Source organism: Pteropus medius, unplaced genomic scaffold (genome assembly GCF_902729225.1).
Source record: "Pteropus medius unplaced genomic scaffold, Ma_sr-lr_union100, whole genome shotgun sequence".
Taxonomy (NCBI): Eukaryota; Metazoa; Chordata; class Mammalia; order Chiroptera; family Pteropodidae; genus Pteropus; species Pteropus medius.
In genome coordinates this window covers 166031-182450 of record NW_024349801.1, presented here as the reverse complement: position 1 = coordinate 182450, position 16420 = coordinate 166031, and the positions used below count along the sequence as shown (strand labels likewise).

The 16420-nt window shown below is 36.1% G+C and overlaps 1 protein-coding gene and 1 pseudogene across 2 annotated transcripts in view; one reads left to right on the top strand and one right to left on the bottom strand.

Moving 5' to 3' along the window:
* The first annotated feature begins 3895 nt into the window (after positions 1–3895).
* The window catches only part of UBA2 (ubiquitin like modifier activating enzyme 2), a 30475-nt gene continuing 17950 nt past the window's right edge, over positions 3896–16420 (top strand). Inside the window, exons 1-7 of one of the 2 annotated variants that reach the window (XM_039888560.1) lie at positions 3896–4098; positions 5942–6025; positions 7014–7084; positions 8244–8308; positions 9564–9664; positions 11264–11385; positions 16351–16418. In XM_039888560.1, coding sequence (XP_039744494.1) covers positions 3961–4098; positions 5942–6025; positions 7014–7084; positions 8244–8308; positions 9564–9664; positions 11264–11385; positions 16351–16418 — 649 coding nt within the window. In that variant the 5' untranslated portion in view covers positions 3896–3960. Of the gene's footprint in view, positions 4099–4962; positions 4984–5941; positions 6026–7013; positions 7085–8243; positions 8309–9563; positions 9665–11263; positions 11386–16350; positions 16419–16420 lie in introns of those variants that run through there. The other variant, XM_039888561.1, reaches the window with a different exon arrangement.
* On the bottom strand, positions 14095–14218 carry LOC120581041 (uncharacterized; annotated as a pseudogene).

Here is a 16420-nt window from a genome sequence, read left to right as displayed (position 1 = left end):
GTTTTTACTTCGTTTTGACTCACAAGTTAGTTACTCTTTAAGTGTTGTCCTTTTTGCTTTTTGGCACCCGTGCTGGGGCTGAAGCAAGGTTTAGAACCTCCTGACTGTGGGCTGGTCTACCTTTCCAGTGTCAGGGCCTTTCTCCACAGTGGCATCCCAGAATGTGACTCCTCTGTATTCCCTCCACAGGCACCTGGTGGACATTCTGGGAGGGAGAGCAGCTGAGGAGCCATGAGGCTGTAGTCAGCCTCTTATTGCCCCTGCTGCCTCTGCACTTCACTGTGTGTATGCTGTTACCGTCCCTGGATGCTGACAGATGAAGCCACTTAACCTGCTCCAGCTATTTCATGCTCCCATCCTGTGACACTAGCTGTTTATATCTGCCTCATGACTCACCCCTCCCCCGCCCCCACCTGCCTCCCCAGGCTCCCTGCCCTCATCCATTTCTGCTATAGACTGTGGACAGAAAAGGGGCCAGATACTAAACCTGACAAGCCCAGGGGAGGCTTGTGCGGTGGGCCTTAAAAACTCAGAGACCGAAAGTAACCACATAGGACAGTATGAACGTGAAAACTCAACTAAAAGCAGGTCATGGTGAGAGTCATGTCCTAGGCCTGTAGCTTCCTTGACAAAGTTCAGTGTTTACCTTAAGCAAGCCTGTCTGTTCTCTTTTTGCATCTAAGAGAACGTACCTTTGATATGTCAGAGTAATCTTTTCCAGACCCCTCAAGACACAGCCTCAGACACCAGAGCATAGACCACAGAACCCCTCATTGTTATCTCGTTCCCCACATACCATCTCTAAGTGCTGGAAATGTTAATTATTAACTGTCCTGTACCCACCAGTGTAAAAGAAGTATGTTTCTCTATTTTGCCTTTTTATCCAATTCCAAAGATTCCACCCCCACTGCTTTACTTTCTCTTGTCCCCTTAATCTACCACCGATGGGTTTCATGTAACCCTCTTTACATCTCTTCCTTTTATTCTGATATATAAAATAAGCTGCAAAACTGCCATTCTCTGGAGCATTTTCTCAGTCCATTGAGGTTTTGCTTCCCAGGAAGTATCAGTTTGGCTCAAACTCAAAAATTCTCTACAGGTTTGGACATTTCTTCAACGCTGCCTTCCTCCCCTGCAGCACCACAGGAAGGGGGCCTATACTCAGTTCTTGACATTGTCGCTCCATCTAGCCATCCACTTTTCCAATTTTCCTTCTCTCCATTGTTTTTGTTATTAACCCCTTCCATTCTGGTACCCTTTGACAACAGTATGAAAACATTCTCACCCACTAGTTGTACACAGACCTCTTTGCCTACATAGATGACGAAACTGGGTATAAACAATTGGATTTGCTACTCTGCTAAATAACACCTTAGGCCCAGATTATCATGAGGTGGAGGTTTCCTGGGCAGTGTGTGTCTGGTGAGAACCCCACCTGATCCTGCCCGCTGGGGCACCTGAGGGGAAAGTGGCCGGCCGTGTACAAACTGAAGATGTTGGTTGGTGAGGCCTTAGGCATGCTGGGTTTTGTAGGGGAGGAAAAATAAATTTCCCTTTTATCCTTCTAGGTTCTTTGCTGAGACCCACCCCAATGAATTAAATATTAACAGGATTTAACAGAAGTTTAATAACGTGTATACCTCCTGTATACATGGGAGAGGCCCTCCATGGTCGGGCACTCTGACACTTCTTGCACCTCATGCATCAGGGCAGCAACCTAAGTATTCTTCACAGACCAGCTTGGTATGTGGTTGTTGAACCAAGCAGCTGATGAGAAAGACCACAGAAGTCAAAAGCATTTTTCTCTATTTTTATATTTACTTTTTTTCTAATAATTTTTAATTGAGTATATTTGTCACAAAACATTGTGTAAATTTAAGGTGTGCAATGTGTTGATTTCATACATCGATATATTGTAATATTGCCACTGCAGCGATATTTAGCACCTCTATCATATTATGTAATTATCCTTTCTTTTCAGTGGCTGGATAATAATTTTCTGATTTTAAAATTAACATTTTCTTTAAGAGCATGAGCGTCTGGGAAATACACAAAAGTTTAAAGAGGAAATAATAATTACCCATAATTCCACCACACACACACATACACAAAAATATTAACTGTGGTTTTTTCTTCCTGCTTTTTAATTGTCAAAGGTTCAGAAATAGCCAAAGTAAAACCAATGAATTATTGAAGTAGTCATCGGTAAAATTTTATTTTGCACACACCAAAAAGTTTGCAAAACAGGAACACTCAAGCCAAAAGTTGGAATGAGGCTCAGTGGTACAGTGCTACAAAGCAGCTTATACAGTGAGAAAGCAGTGTCTCCACAGTGATTGATAATTAAGCTAAATTAATAACTAAACTGGATTTTTCTGCTCAGGGAACCTCCAAAACTGGTCTCCATTTGCTTTGGATTATAACAAATGTATTTTTTGCTTTTTTACAAAATTTAATCATACAAATGATTTTGTATCTTTTTCATTTAACATGAGAGCGTTTACCCTATCAATATTTGCCCATAATTTTTAATTGCTGCAAAGTATTCTTTTAAAATATACATCAAAAATACAATCTTTTTGCCATTTGTTTTTTCCATTTTTTGTTCTTGTGATGAACATCCCTATGGCTAAATATTTTTTTTTTAAATCAGTGATAAATGCCATAGGACAAATTCTTTGAGTTAGAATGAATGAGTCATATTTTAAAATTATCCTTGTTAAAAAAAAAAAAAAAAAAGCCCAAAATGGAGTTGCTCATACTAAGCCCCACATCACCAAACTGAGACTTAATTTTGATTTGTCCAGAAGTGGAATCTCAAACCGGTCTGTCAGGAATCACCTGTTCGGCACTATAACTAGGTATATAACTAGATAATCTGCCTGATATACCCCTGTTATCCTGTAAAGGAAAGTGACCTTGCAATAATCAACCCATTTTTCTGCCTAGTATAACTTTCTCGTTCCTACTCCCTTCTGCCTATTCATTTTGTCCAGCTCTTTGCAGCTCCTTTTTATCTGCTAGATTGGGTGCTGCCTAATTTGAATAGATTTTTGCTCAAATAAACTCTTAATGTTTTTAATGTCTCCATTTATCTTTTAACACCCTCTAGAGAAGGTTTGCTGTAGAATCCTTACCTGCAGTGTGTGGGAGTGCTTGTTTTCCTATCCTTTGACAACACAGTGTTACACTTTTTTTTGCCGTTTCTTTAAAAGAAAAATTTCAATTACAGGTGACATACTATATTATATTTGTTTTAGGTGTATAACATAATGATTAGACATTTATGTATCTTATGAAGTGATCCGATAAGTCTAGTACCCAGCTGGCATCATACATAGTTATTACAATATTTTTTACTATATTCTCTGTTTTACATCTCCTGAGTATTTTGTAACTGCCAATTTGTAATTCTTTTCACTTTTTTCACCCAGCCCTCCAATCCCACTCCCTTTTTGCTGGTAATAACTATAATACAATTTTACATTTCTTTAATTAAATTTCAATACGCTTATTGATCATATTATCAATTTTCTTTGTCAGGGCCTGCTCACATCTTCGGCCTATATTTTTTATTTGGGTGATAGTTTTCTTCTTAATTTGTAAGAGCTCTTTACATATAGGAGCATCTGTTTTCTAACCTGTAAGGAAACCTTGGCTGGCACTTCAAACCTCTCGGCTAAAAGGTGACCCTTCACCTACTTAAGCCTGCCAACAGGCTGCAGGCGGCTATGAAAAACACGACTAGGCGGGAGTGCAGCCCCAAGTGTGGGAGGCCGGCTGAAAGCCCAGCCCAAGCCGCCTGGGCCCACTCGCCCAGATCCTGGCCGCTGGCGCCTGGCGCCGACTGGCGGCCGCAGTGCGCAGGAACGGAAGCAGGGTCGCCCTTCCCCCACCCGCTTCCGGCCGCGGCTCAGTTCTCCCGCCTCCGCCTGTGTCGCGGCTCGTGGTCGTCCCGCCATGGCTCTGTCGCGGGGGTTGCCCCGGGAGCTGGCCGAGGCCGTGGCCGGCGGCCGGGTGCTGGTGGTGGGCGCGGGCGGCATCGGCTGCGAACTCCTCAAAAACCTCGTCCTTACCGGCTTCTCTCACATCGACCTGGTGAGGGCCAGGCGTGCGCGCGGGCTGAATGGCGGGCCGTGGTGCCGGGGCCCGGGAGTCGGGACCGTAGTTCAGGGTGGCGACAGGCCAAGAGGTCCCGGGGTCTTGGCCGAAGAGAGGGAGCCCTTCGGCAGGGACGGAGCCGGCCTCGCCGCACGCTGGGCCCGCTCGGGACGCCGAGGAGGCCGCGGCGCGGGTCTTCCGGGCGTCCCGCGGCGGGGCGGCCCCCGCTTCCCAGGCAGCGCCAATTTGTGGCGGCTCTAGGGTGTGGAAGCAGCCTCTTGTCCTTTCGCTTTAGAGCAGCTCCTAGCTTTAATTGGAGGTGGGAGGTGATTGAGTCCCTATTGGATGTTATGACTTAAATTCAGAGGTCTCCCTTAACTCAGATATAATGATTCAGAGCAGAGGGTGGCGGTATCAGCATCCAACTGAGCGCTTGTCCCAAGCTTGGTGAGGTCCTGAGCGGTTTACCCGCGATAACACATTTAATTAATCTTCACTGTTACCATAAGGTTGCAAACGCTGTTTTCATCACATTTTGTTTTTAACATAAGGGAAGAAAAGTGAGATACAGTGGGGTTTAGTAACTTGGGTCACGAAGCAAGTGGCAGAACTCCTTTGGAGCTCGCGCTTCTCTCTTCTGGGTACAATCTGCGTGACTGTCACTGTTACAGATACATTAGCTTAATTCATCAAAGACGGTTAGGATCTTAACTTTTGCATTGTTGTACAGGGACTAATTTTAAATTATTTCTATTAAGCTTTTTAGAGATTGGAGATGTTGCCTGGAATTGGATGTACGTTTAAAATATCTCAAGGTGTTGTAGAAACATGGAATGAAAAAAAAGTAGAGGTGGTTGGCTGAGCCTAATACGAGTGATGGGGGTACAGAATTTACACATTTTTTTCCTTGGCTTTTATAGGGTTTGTCTTCCCATTCACTTCTCTACCACGGATCCAAATATGATTTTGCATTAGCCGATAACTACTTTTTTTTTCTTCAGAATATGGTTGTGACTGTCCTGTATAACAATCTACTTATACTTATTTAAAAGAACCATTTTGTAATAGAACAGTGAATTCGAGCACTTGAAAAATAAATGCTAATCCTTTTTTATTTGCTTTAAGTTTTATAGTAAATTTAGAAAGTACAAATAAAAAACGTTTAGGTAGTTGGTTCTATGCTTTGATGATTTTCACAAATTATAACCAAAATCATTAAGATGTTTCACAATTAGAACATTTAATTTCTCTTAATATAAATTTATTGAAATGGAATGAAAACGGCTTTAGTCATTATTTTCTTCCCTTGTATTTGCTTTTGGCAGCAATTAGATAAGATTTAAAATGTGACACTTTTTTAAATTTAGAAATATTTCTTCACAGCTCTCAGGAAATAATTGTAAATGAAATTGTGTGTGTGAAGACTTTTGGATTACAGACATTAGAAAAATTCAATAAATTTGCTAAGTATCATTTAAGAACAAGGCACAGTTAATCTAAAACGTTAGATTCGAAAGAGTAGATTGAAAGGTGAATTATATAATGCATTCTCAATAAGTACACATAAATTTATGCTATCTAAGGAATTTCCTATTAGCCAGGATAATTGAAGAAGAAAAATAGCATACTTTCTAAAATATTTTTGAGAAAATTATCTCAAGTTAAACTTTTTTAAAATCTACATTAAATGATCAGTTTAACAATTTTGATATTATTGGTCAAAAAGCATATTCTCTCCACTGATACGGCAAATAAAGTGGGTTATGGATGCTGAGAATAGTGAATATTTCTTAAACATATCAGAAAATTTGTGATTTATCTGGAGTTTATGCATTTGTAGATTGATCTGGATACTATTGATGTCAGCAACCTCAACAGGCAGTTTTTGTTTCAAAAGAAGCATGTTGGAAGATCAAAGGCCCAGGTAACTGTAGATTTCTCATACCATTTCTGTTTATTCATTTATAATTCTACCTTTTAATGGGTCTTCTATCTATGGTATCGGGTTATTGTGGACTCTAGTAGAAGAAAGAATATGGCAGAAGCCATCTCTAGCTGAGGGATTGTGAAGAATATGTTGAGTAAAGGAGTAAAGACACCCTTTTTTGATTTATAGTGGAAAGGGAAGTGTACCCAAACCTGTAAGTGGTGTCCCTTTCTTATTTAAATTTCTGATTGTTCACTTAAGGATGAACGGAGTAGTGTTCCTACTTTCTCTGCAGCCTGGCTGCTCCTATATTTGGGTGCTAGAGAAGCTACATCCTGTGCTGTTGGCCCTTTTAAAAGAAGACAGCCTCCCCTGAGGTTCTAGTCACCCTGCCTTTGTTTAGTTCCTCTGATGTTCCATTTTGATTCAGGGTCTTAAAACATCTTTTCCCTTTGCCTTTTACCCTAGCCCTTTTGGCAAAAATCCCATGCTTTTCTGTGTTTGGCTCCCTTCTCTAGGGGTACTTTCTTAAACCTCTTAGACTAACTAAATCACATCTTCCCCCTCTTAAGAACCTCTACTTTTTCTCTATCATTTATCGTAGTTTGTAGTTATATTTACATAGATGGTGGTTTGATTAATGTCATTGGCTCACCAAGTGCCTTGTTACAGATCTCAGTATATAGATGTTCAGTGTATAGTAAATGAATGAATGACTCTTAGTTATTCTATTTTATGTTTTTGCTGAAGCTTGCCATTCTTGTAAAGTGTATATGGGAGTGTGGTGGATCCTGTTATTTTATAAATATGTGTATTTAGTTTTAATAAATATATTTTGTCACATTTTAACGTTTTAGTTTATAACATGAATAAGATACTATTTAAGTAGATGAAACAACACTATTGTCTGCCATAAATAGATTTCAAATGCAGATAGAAATGTAGTAATTTAGTAAATTGGTAATTTGATGTTTTGTTTTTTCAGGTCGCCAAAGAAAGTGTACTGCAGTTTTACCCGAAAGCAAATATCATAGCCTACCATGACAGCATCATGAAGTATGCTCTAATTATTACGTTGCAAAATTATTTATTGTGAACTTTAATTAAATTTTTAAAGTATAAGATATTTTTATTAGCCAAATATATGTGTTTGAAATCACTCTGCTTTTTTAAGATGATTTTTCTATAACAATTAAAACGTAAAAGTTTGTGCCCACGTAAGTCAAGTGGCCTTCTTGTAAACAGTTTATGTATATGAGTTTAATGATTTGGCTAAGAGGTGAGATATTTTAATACTTCTAATAAATGTTACTTGGGAACTTAATAAAGGATCTATATTCTTGTTTTAAGTAAAGATAATCTAAACTATGAAAATCTTTATATGTGATGATTCAGGTTTTGCTAAATATAGTGCTCTCATTATCATTGATTGCACCTGTGGTCTTTTTCAGTTTAAAAGGTTCCTTCCTAAAATAATTTGTTTATTTAGGACTGTGACTTCTGTAATATAACATGGAGAATCGTGATGGGGCATTAGTTTTGACAGTATATAAATATGCTCTGATCTCAGTAAAGATAAAGTAAATATATAATTTTGCAGGTGTTAGGGCAAAGGGCCTCATTATCCTTTATCTTTAGTTGTTATCTAGCTCACAGGTAATTGTCTTATACTTTCTCAGGGAATTTGTATCTCCAGCTTTTTTATCTCTAGATGTTTTCTCTGCAACCCTGCCTATAGCCCTATCATCACCCCCTTACCCTGTGTTGCTTTCCCAGTGTTGCTAAAAGCAGGGACTCTAGGGGCCTGAACCCTGCCTGATCCTAACCATGTGAGGTGAAGCCAAAGGCCAGGCAGATCCTGGGAATGTGTTCTTTGTACGTTCCCAGGCACTTGCTGCCCAGAGAAGGCCTGGTGGGACTAGTAAAGTCATGCCATCTTCTAATTTGAGATCCTGCTCTTGTGCCCTAGGTGGGTGGCCAGAAAGGATGTGTAGCCATTCAAAGGGATTAGGAGGAAGTAGTTTGTTTAAAATCTAAAAATCTACTTTAAAATCTGGTGTTTAGAAAAAGTCAAACCTACCTAAGTGGTAGAGGCCCCTAATTTAGCAGTTATTTTTGTATTATTATTTATGCTTTTTTAGGACCCTGTAGTGTACTGTGAAGATCATGTGTAAGGTCAATTGTTTTGGTGACCTTTTTTTGTTTTGCTTCGTAGCCCTGACTATAATGTGGAATTTTTTCGACAATTTATATTGGTTATGAATGCTTTAGATAACAGAGGTGAGATTATTTTAATATTCTTAATTTGTAAGTATTTCCCTTTCCCCATAACAAGGCTGTTTACACATTTAGTATTAATCAAAGTATTTTCTTATGAATTAGAACTTAAAGGCCTAAAGGGAAGTAAGATTAGGTTTAAGTCTTGCTAAATGATTATAATTTTAGCTGGTCTGTTTCCAAGTAGGAATTTAGCTATCATATACTCTGTCAATATACCAAAAGGTGTGAATATAAGGGAACTTAAAATATTAAAGACTGACTACATAGATTGTTTGCATAGGTGTTTGTTTCAGGTTATCCCAGCACATAAATTTTGTCACTGCCTTCATATATGTGGAAACCTAAGAAATATCAATGTTAGATCTTACCTACGACCAATTAAGTCAGACTCTGAATGGGGTCACATTTCTTCAGAGTTCCTCAGATAATTCTGAAGTACAGTCAGGGCTAAAAAACCACTGTTTTGAGAATGAGACAACAGGATGTTCAAGTTAATATAGAAGCCATAGCTCTTGAATTATTTTAAGTATATTTTATGACATAAGATATCAGACTGGATTCTATTAAATGTACACATTATAAATCATTTAAGCTTTTCAAAATATGGGATGATATTTCATGTAATCCAGCGTTGTGTAGCTAGTCATTGTTAACAAGTCTGTGTGCCTGGAGGGTGGGATGAAAATACTTTATTTTCCTGGCTTGTAATTACTTCCACAGGTAAAAGTATATTTGTCAAGTGAGTTTGTAACAGGTTTGGGCTAGAAATACCGAAAGAAAAAATCAAACAAATGAGCATGAGAAAGGGTCAGAATGACTCCTTTAAGTGGACTCATCTTGCCCCTAGCCTTAAACTGTCTTAATAGTTCCAAGTTAATAGTCCACATTCTCCTAAATATCCATGTCTTACCTGATAATTATATTAGAATAATAGCAAGTTAAGGACTCGGAGCACATTGAAGCAGTGTTTTTGCCAAAGTTAATAGATTAGGCACAACGAAAGAAGAAGCAGCCACTTTGGAATTTAAAGATTATATATGAGGGTGCTTTTCCTGGAGTAAATTTGTGGCATATATTTGAAATTTTGCTAGTGAATGTTTCTTAAATGTCTGTAACAGTTGTATTACTTGGGTCATAGCTGTAAGAAAATGCACATAAAATAAAAACAATAAGAAATAGTTTGGGTAAATGTCATCCTAATTAAAGATAACTCATTTCTTCCATAAACTCCTGCTAACTAGTATTTTTATTCCAGCTGCCCGCAACCATGTTAATAGGATGTGTCTAGCAGCTGATGTCCCTCTTATTGAGAGTGGAACTGCTGGTTATCTTGGGCAAGTAACTACTATCAAAAAGGTAAAGAACTTTTTTTTCCTTAACTTTCTAGATAACTTAATCGGAAGTTTAAGATGGAGGAGGGTAGAAGTAAACTTTGGATTTATATAATATGGGCTGGTTAGCATCTAAGACATAAGGAATTTTGTTCCCCTATTAAACTTAGGATACCCTAAAGGCACCCAAAAAGAGGATAGGCAGAGATCTTTTATTTCTGTGCTTCTTAGTTTCATTTAGCTTGTATATTAAAATCCTTAGACTGGTAAGCATAGTAAACTTTCCTTTTAAAATTCTTTATAGACATGAGACATGTCATACTATAGTTGATATATGGTAAACCAGGCTTCTAAAAGTTACTTTTTGTGTAAAGAAGTCTGGATGTATAGATTTGAAGAGTACTTTGAAAAAATTCTTGGTGCATTTGTGAAGTAATTCAAACACTGAGATAAAACTAGAAAGTAAAAGAGCGAATGTCTATACTCCTAACCCAGTTTTATAATATCTCAGCATTGTGATTCATTCGCTGTTCAGATCTTTTCCAGAACCTAAACATAGATATATTTGAAGAATGATTTTGCAGATTTTGAAACTGAAAGGAATGACAGTACTTGAAATTTGCTATTTTTGTTCGTTATTTGAAAATTGTGGCTCTACATTTGTTTTAACTGGTTGATATTGCTCTTTGAAGCTTATTTAGTATCATTCTACAACAACATGTAACAGTCAGTGGAGGTCATCAGATCTGTTGATAGGTCAAGGCCATAGTTTTTTTTTTCTACTGTGATATGAGGAATAACTGCTTGTCATATGACTGCCCCCAAGAAAGCATTTTGGAAGGCCCCCAGAAATGGTATTATGAAGAAAATTATGGATCTGCTGCAATTTATATTAAAACAGTATTTTCAGGTTTTGGTTCTTTAACCATTTTTAGAAAGACAGTTCTCACTACCATAATCCTGAGGTACTAGTATGTATTAAGACTGAGATTGAGAATGGCTGAGATTTAGAATATTCATTTGATGGTTTTGAAAAGTAGTCTCAGGTGCTATGGACTTCTAGGGATTCCTTAAAGTATAACTTAAAATGTAACCCTGACAGCAAAATGAAGAATATTTGATTTGGTAATACCTAGTATTTTTACAGGTCTCTAGACAGCTCTTGAAATTAATAATTACTTTTCACTTAATTTTTAAGAGATTATAAGGTAAGGGTATGAGTAATTAGTAAATAATTGAGTTTCACAGCTCTTAGAGTAATTGATTGGAAAGCTGTTTGTCTTTCTATTAGTTTTTTTTCTGTTTAGTGTAATCAAGGTAAACTTCTCGTATTTGATACTCAGGTACAGTGCTTTTTATTTGCCTTGTTATAAGCAGTGTTCACTGCACCAAGGGTCAGAGCAGTCCTGGCTTAGCTTTAGCTGTGACTATGGTTGATTCAGTTAGCTTTTTTATTATAGTTCCTTCTCTGTAAAGTAAGGATTTTGAAGTCACCAATATTCTATCCTTGGCAGCGTACAACCCAGTTAGAATGTAGGTGAATGAATGAAATGTTTATTATATTAACTTATTGAGAAACCACCATGCAGAGGGTAAATGTTTTTCTCATATTCTGACTTTGCAGGGTGTCACTGAGTGTTATGAATGTCATCCTAAACCAACCCAGAGAACTTTTCCTGGCTGTACAATTCGTAACACACCTTCAGAACCTATTCATTGCATCGTTTGGGCAAAGTATTTGTTCAAGTAAGAATATATATGTTTCTGGGCATATTTTCAGTACTGATAATGGAAAATGGGGTCATTTTTATTTAAAGTCTTAGATTGTACTTACGATGAATGATAATTTAAATATGGTGACGGGACAATTCAATATCTTTCTTGTGTTATTTCTTGGATTAAATTAAATTCAGCCAACATCGCATGCCTGTTGTATGTGATGTATTTAGGAAGCTTAGTCTTATATTGGAGATAGGCATGTAATTAAATGAATACAAATCTATGTATTTGGGAATATAAAAATATACTTATAAATAACTCATTGATTAAAAAAGAAATGGAGAAAGCCAAAAATACTTTGTAATAATAGTGAAAATAATACATGTGAAACTCGTTGGATGCACTGAATGTGGTAGTTAGAAGAAAAGTTATAGGCTTACATACATGGAGAAAGGTGAACATTAATGAGCTAAGGATTCAGCTTACTTTAGAAAAGAACTACTGAATAAACTCAAAAAATTAGAAGAAAGGTTATAAATGAGATAAGATCAAAAGGGAAAAAAATTTCATCAAAAGGAGAGAAGTAAATAACGAATGCAGAATGTAATAGCACAGATTAGAATGATAATTTTTTTTAAAAAAAAAGAACGATAATAAGAGAAGACCATGTAGCTACATTTAAAATTTTAATGGTCTGGATAAATTCATTTTAAAAAACCTTACAAAGCAGACTCAAAAAGAAATAGAAAGCCCAGATACTACAGTATGCCTTAGGGAAGTTTAATCAATCATTTAAATTCTTCTGACTAATACACCAGATCTATGTGAATTTGCAGGTGATTTCTACTAAATTTGCAAGAAATATTTCATCCTTACATAAACTCTCCTAAAGAAATTTTTATAAAAATTGAATACTTAGTTCATGTCATGGGGCTATGTTCAGTTAAGGCCATTATGACATAAAAGGAAAATTATAAGACATCTTCATACATAAATATAGGTGCAAAAATCCTAAACAAAATATTAGCCTACAAATCTAGAATTATATACAACAGAAAGTATACCATGATCAAGTATTTATTCCAGTAATGCAAGCATAATTTAACACTAGAAAAATCTATACATGTCATTCACTTCATTAAAAAATTAAAGAGAAACTGTATAATCTTCATAGGTAATAAAATTTAGCAGACACCTTTTTATAACAAAAATTCTTAGTAAAATAGAGAACTTTATCAACCTGATAAAAGTTATCTGGAAACCTACAATAGACATTATTTTTCTTTATCTTTTGATTAAGGTATAATATAAATCTTCTCAGAAAAGTACATATATAATGGTATAATGACAAAATTTTACAAAAAATACACTTGCAAGCTTTATTTGGCAAACTTTTTTTCCTTTTAATAGACTTTACTTTCGAGAATAACTTTAAATTTACAGAAAAATTGAGAAGATAGAGTTCCCACACTCAGTTTTCTCTATTAACAAATTAATATGATATGTACATTAATGAACCAGTATTGATACCTTATTTATTAACTAAAGTCTATAGTTTATTTAGATTTCCTTAGTTTTTATCCAATGTCCTTTTCCTGTTCCAAGATACATTACATGTAGTTGTCATGTCTCTTTTAGTTCCCCCTTAGCTGTGACAGTTTCTCAGACTTTCCTTTTTTTGATGACCATGATGGTGTTAAGGAATGCTAGTTCGCTATTTTGTAGGATGCCTGCTATTGGGATCATCTGATGTTCTTCTCATAATAATACTGTGGTTATGGGTTCTTGAGAGGAAAACCATAGAGGTAAATTACCATTTTCATCACGTATGCAGGATACATGTTCTTGATATGATTTATGACAATTTAATGTTGGCCTTGATCACTTAGTGATTGCCAGGTTTCTCCTGAAAAAGTTACTCTGCCCCTTTACTATACTGTAGTGTACACTTTGAAAGGCTGTCCCTATGTGTAAGGAAAGTTGTGTTCCACCTCTTCAAGGGCAGAGTGTCTATGAAATTATTTTGAGTGCCTGGAAGATTTGTCTCTTACCATTTATTCAATCATAACAATATGGACTCATCGATATTCAATGTATTTTATACTTTGGGTTATAGTCCATTACTACTTTATTTTTTTGCTCAGCTTGTTCCAGCTTTGGCTGTTAGGAGCTCTTTCAGTTGGCTCTGTGTCCTTTGACATACCACCATCAATGTCTGTCTTTTTGGGGAGCAATTCCTTACTTCTTGATTCTACAAGATGCTCCAAACTCAATTTTTATATTTCCTGCCTCAGTCCTAGAATCAGACATTTCTCCAAGGAGCCCTGGTTCCTTTTATTGAAGAATGATGTTAGAAACCAAGATCTGAGTGCTTAGGCTTGCTACTGGAATGTTGTTTCTTTTAGGCCCTCTTTGCTGACAAAGCAAAAAATACATTTATACAAACATGTATATACACAAATATGGAAATATTTCTCTATCAAACCATCCATATCTATATAAGCTAAACACTAATTCATACTAATGTCTCCAACTCTAACCCATAATTACATGGATCATTCCAGCTTCCTAATCTTGCTTATCTGTGAGCTCCCACTTCAACAGTCAAAATCCCGGCTCTCACTATTTGCCATCCATATACTTAATGCAATAATTTTTTTTTTTTTAGTTGAGGCAACCATTGATTGACCTCGCAGATTGCAAGGATCTTGTCATCTTATAATCCTTTATTTTTAATGCTTACAGCACCTGGTCTTCCTATCCAAGGTGGTCTCCCATCCAAGTACTATCCAGGCCCAACCCTGCTTAGCTTCCAAGATCAGACAGAATTGGGCTTGTTCAGGGTGACATGGCCGTAGATTTAATATGATAATTTTAATGATAAGAATTTTAGAGCATTTCTTTTGAAACCAGGGACAACATGAGGATGCCCATTAGTGCTATTTCTATTTGTTGTTATAACAAAGTTCCTAGCCCGCACAGTAAGACAAGAAAAAGAAAATACAGACTTAAGAACTGGAAAAGGAAGAAATAAAATTGTTTTGGTTTGTATGCAGTATAGGAAACCTACATAAAAAACTCTGGGTAATCTAGAAATTATTCTTTCTTTAGAAATAATGACAGTTTAGCAACATGGCCAACGAAAAGATTATTTAAAAAGTCAATCGCATTTCTAATCACAGCATCAGACAGGTAGAAAATATAATTTAAAAATAGATAACTCACTATAAAAGCATGCAACTATGAAAGATAACTAAATAAATATGAAGCATTGGGGGGGCGGAAAAAGCATGAAGTACCTCAGATTAAAGTTTAAAGTATATAAGCCCCAATATATAAAGTTCATGACTGTTGGAACATTAAAAGGAGAGAGTACGTTTATGAATCGGAAGTCCCAGTATTGTCAGTATGTCTCCAAATTGATCTATAGATTCAACGCAATTTCAATTTAAATCTCATCAGGGATTATATTGGAACTTGTTCAACTGATTCTGAAAGTTATATGGAAGAATAAGGCCTAAGAGGAACCAAAAAACATTCCTGGAGAAGAAAATGTTGAAATGACTTGCTCTAAAAAATGTCAAGATTTAATATATGCTAAAAATAATTAAGTGTGTTACTGGTGCAGGGATAGAAATACAGACCATTGGAACAATACATAGTTCATGATGGAGGTTGCATAATAGGTCCCAGATGAAAGATGGAATTAAAGAAAAAGTACAATTTATTATCATTGTGGGAAAATTTATATTATGTACTTCAAAAAATATGTAGAAATTAAGTATAGATAGATGAGATATTTAGATATGAAAGGCAGAACTTAGTTTTTATATAGGAGGAAATCTGTCCTCAGGGTTAGGGAATGATTTCTCAAGACAAAAAGTACTGACCATGTAAGAGAATTGATGCGCTCAAATTTTTTTAATATTTCGTCATCAAAAGATTTTAAATGATGTACAAATATTAAGCCATTATATGAGAAAGTATTTGCAACATACAGTCAACTAAAAATTGATCTAGAGTATGTTTCTATAATCAATAAGAAAAAGACAACCTGACAAAGTAATACAGACGCATTTTTTTCACTTAAAGAGAAAGCCAAATAGAAAATAAACAAATGATGATGTGTTTAACTTTATGACTAACTTGCAAAATTAAGGATAAAATCACAATAAGATAGTATTTTATACCACTTAGTTTGGCAAAACATTAAGTTTGGAGAGGAAATGAATCAATAGGAATTTTTAGATGCCATTGTGGGGGTGTAAATTGGTACAACTTTGGGAAACAAGTGGGTATTGTGAAATGTATTAGGAGCTTTGAAATGATAGCTTTTGGTGTTTTTATTTTTTAACTACAAAGGATTCTTTTAAGCTAACTTTTAAGCTTGAAAGTTTGGAAAACTATATTCCTGTAAGTGTTATTAAACAGTTTTTATGATAACTGTTGGATTAACAAGAGAATTTCAGCTTAATACTTTCATATCGTTTCCTAAGACTTTTCAGTAGTAAAGTCACATACTACCACCAAAAAAAAATGTCTTATTCACTCACTGCTGCATTTCCTGCACCTGGAGCAGTGCCTAGCATATAGCAGGTATGTGATGATGTTTGTTGAAAGCTAGCAGCAGATATACTTCACAGTCATTCCAGCATTAGAATGTTATCCAAGTTGGAATGTAAAAGCTGTTCGCCTGTCTTCTTGATCAAAGATTTTAACATACAAATTTGCAGAGCCTAGCTGATAGGAACGAATATAGATCTAATAAAATTTAGCCTTGCTTGTGTTATGATTGAAATTAGGATGCAGGCTGTCAACAGATAACTTGAATATTTTTAAGTTTACGAAGTATTATTTATCAATTCTTTGTTCATTATCCCTACCAAAGACTTGGGATATTCTAAATGAGTTGTTTGTGAGGAAAGTTGGAAAAGTAAACATTTGTTTAGAATATTTTGTTATCCATAAATATTTACTGCTTTTAAATTATAGTCAGCTGTTTGGGGAAGAAGATGCTGATCAAGAAGTATCTCCTGACAGAGCTGACCCTGAAGCTTCCTGT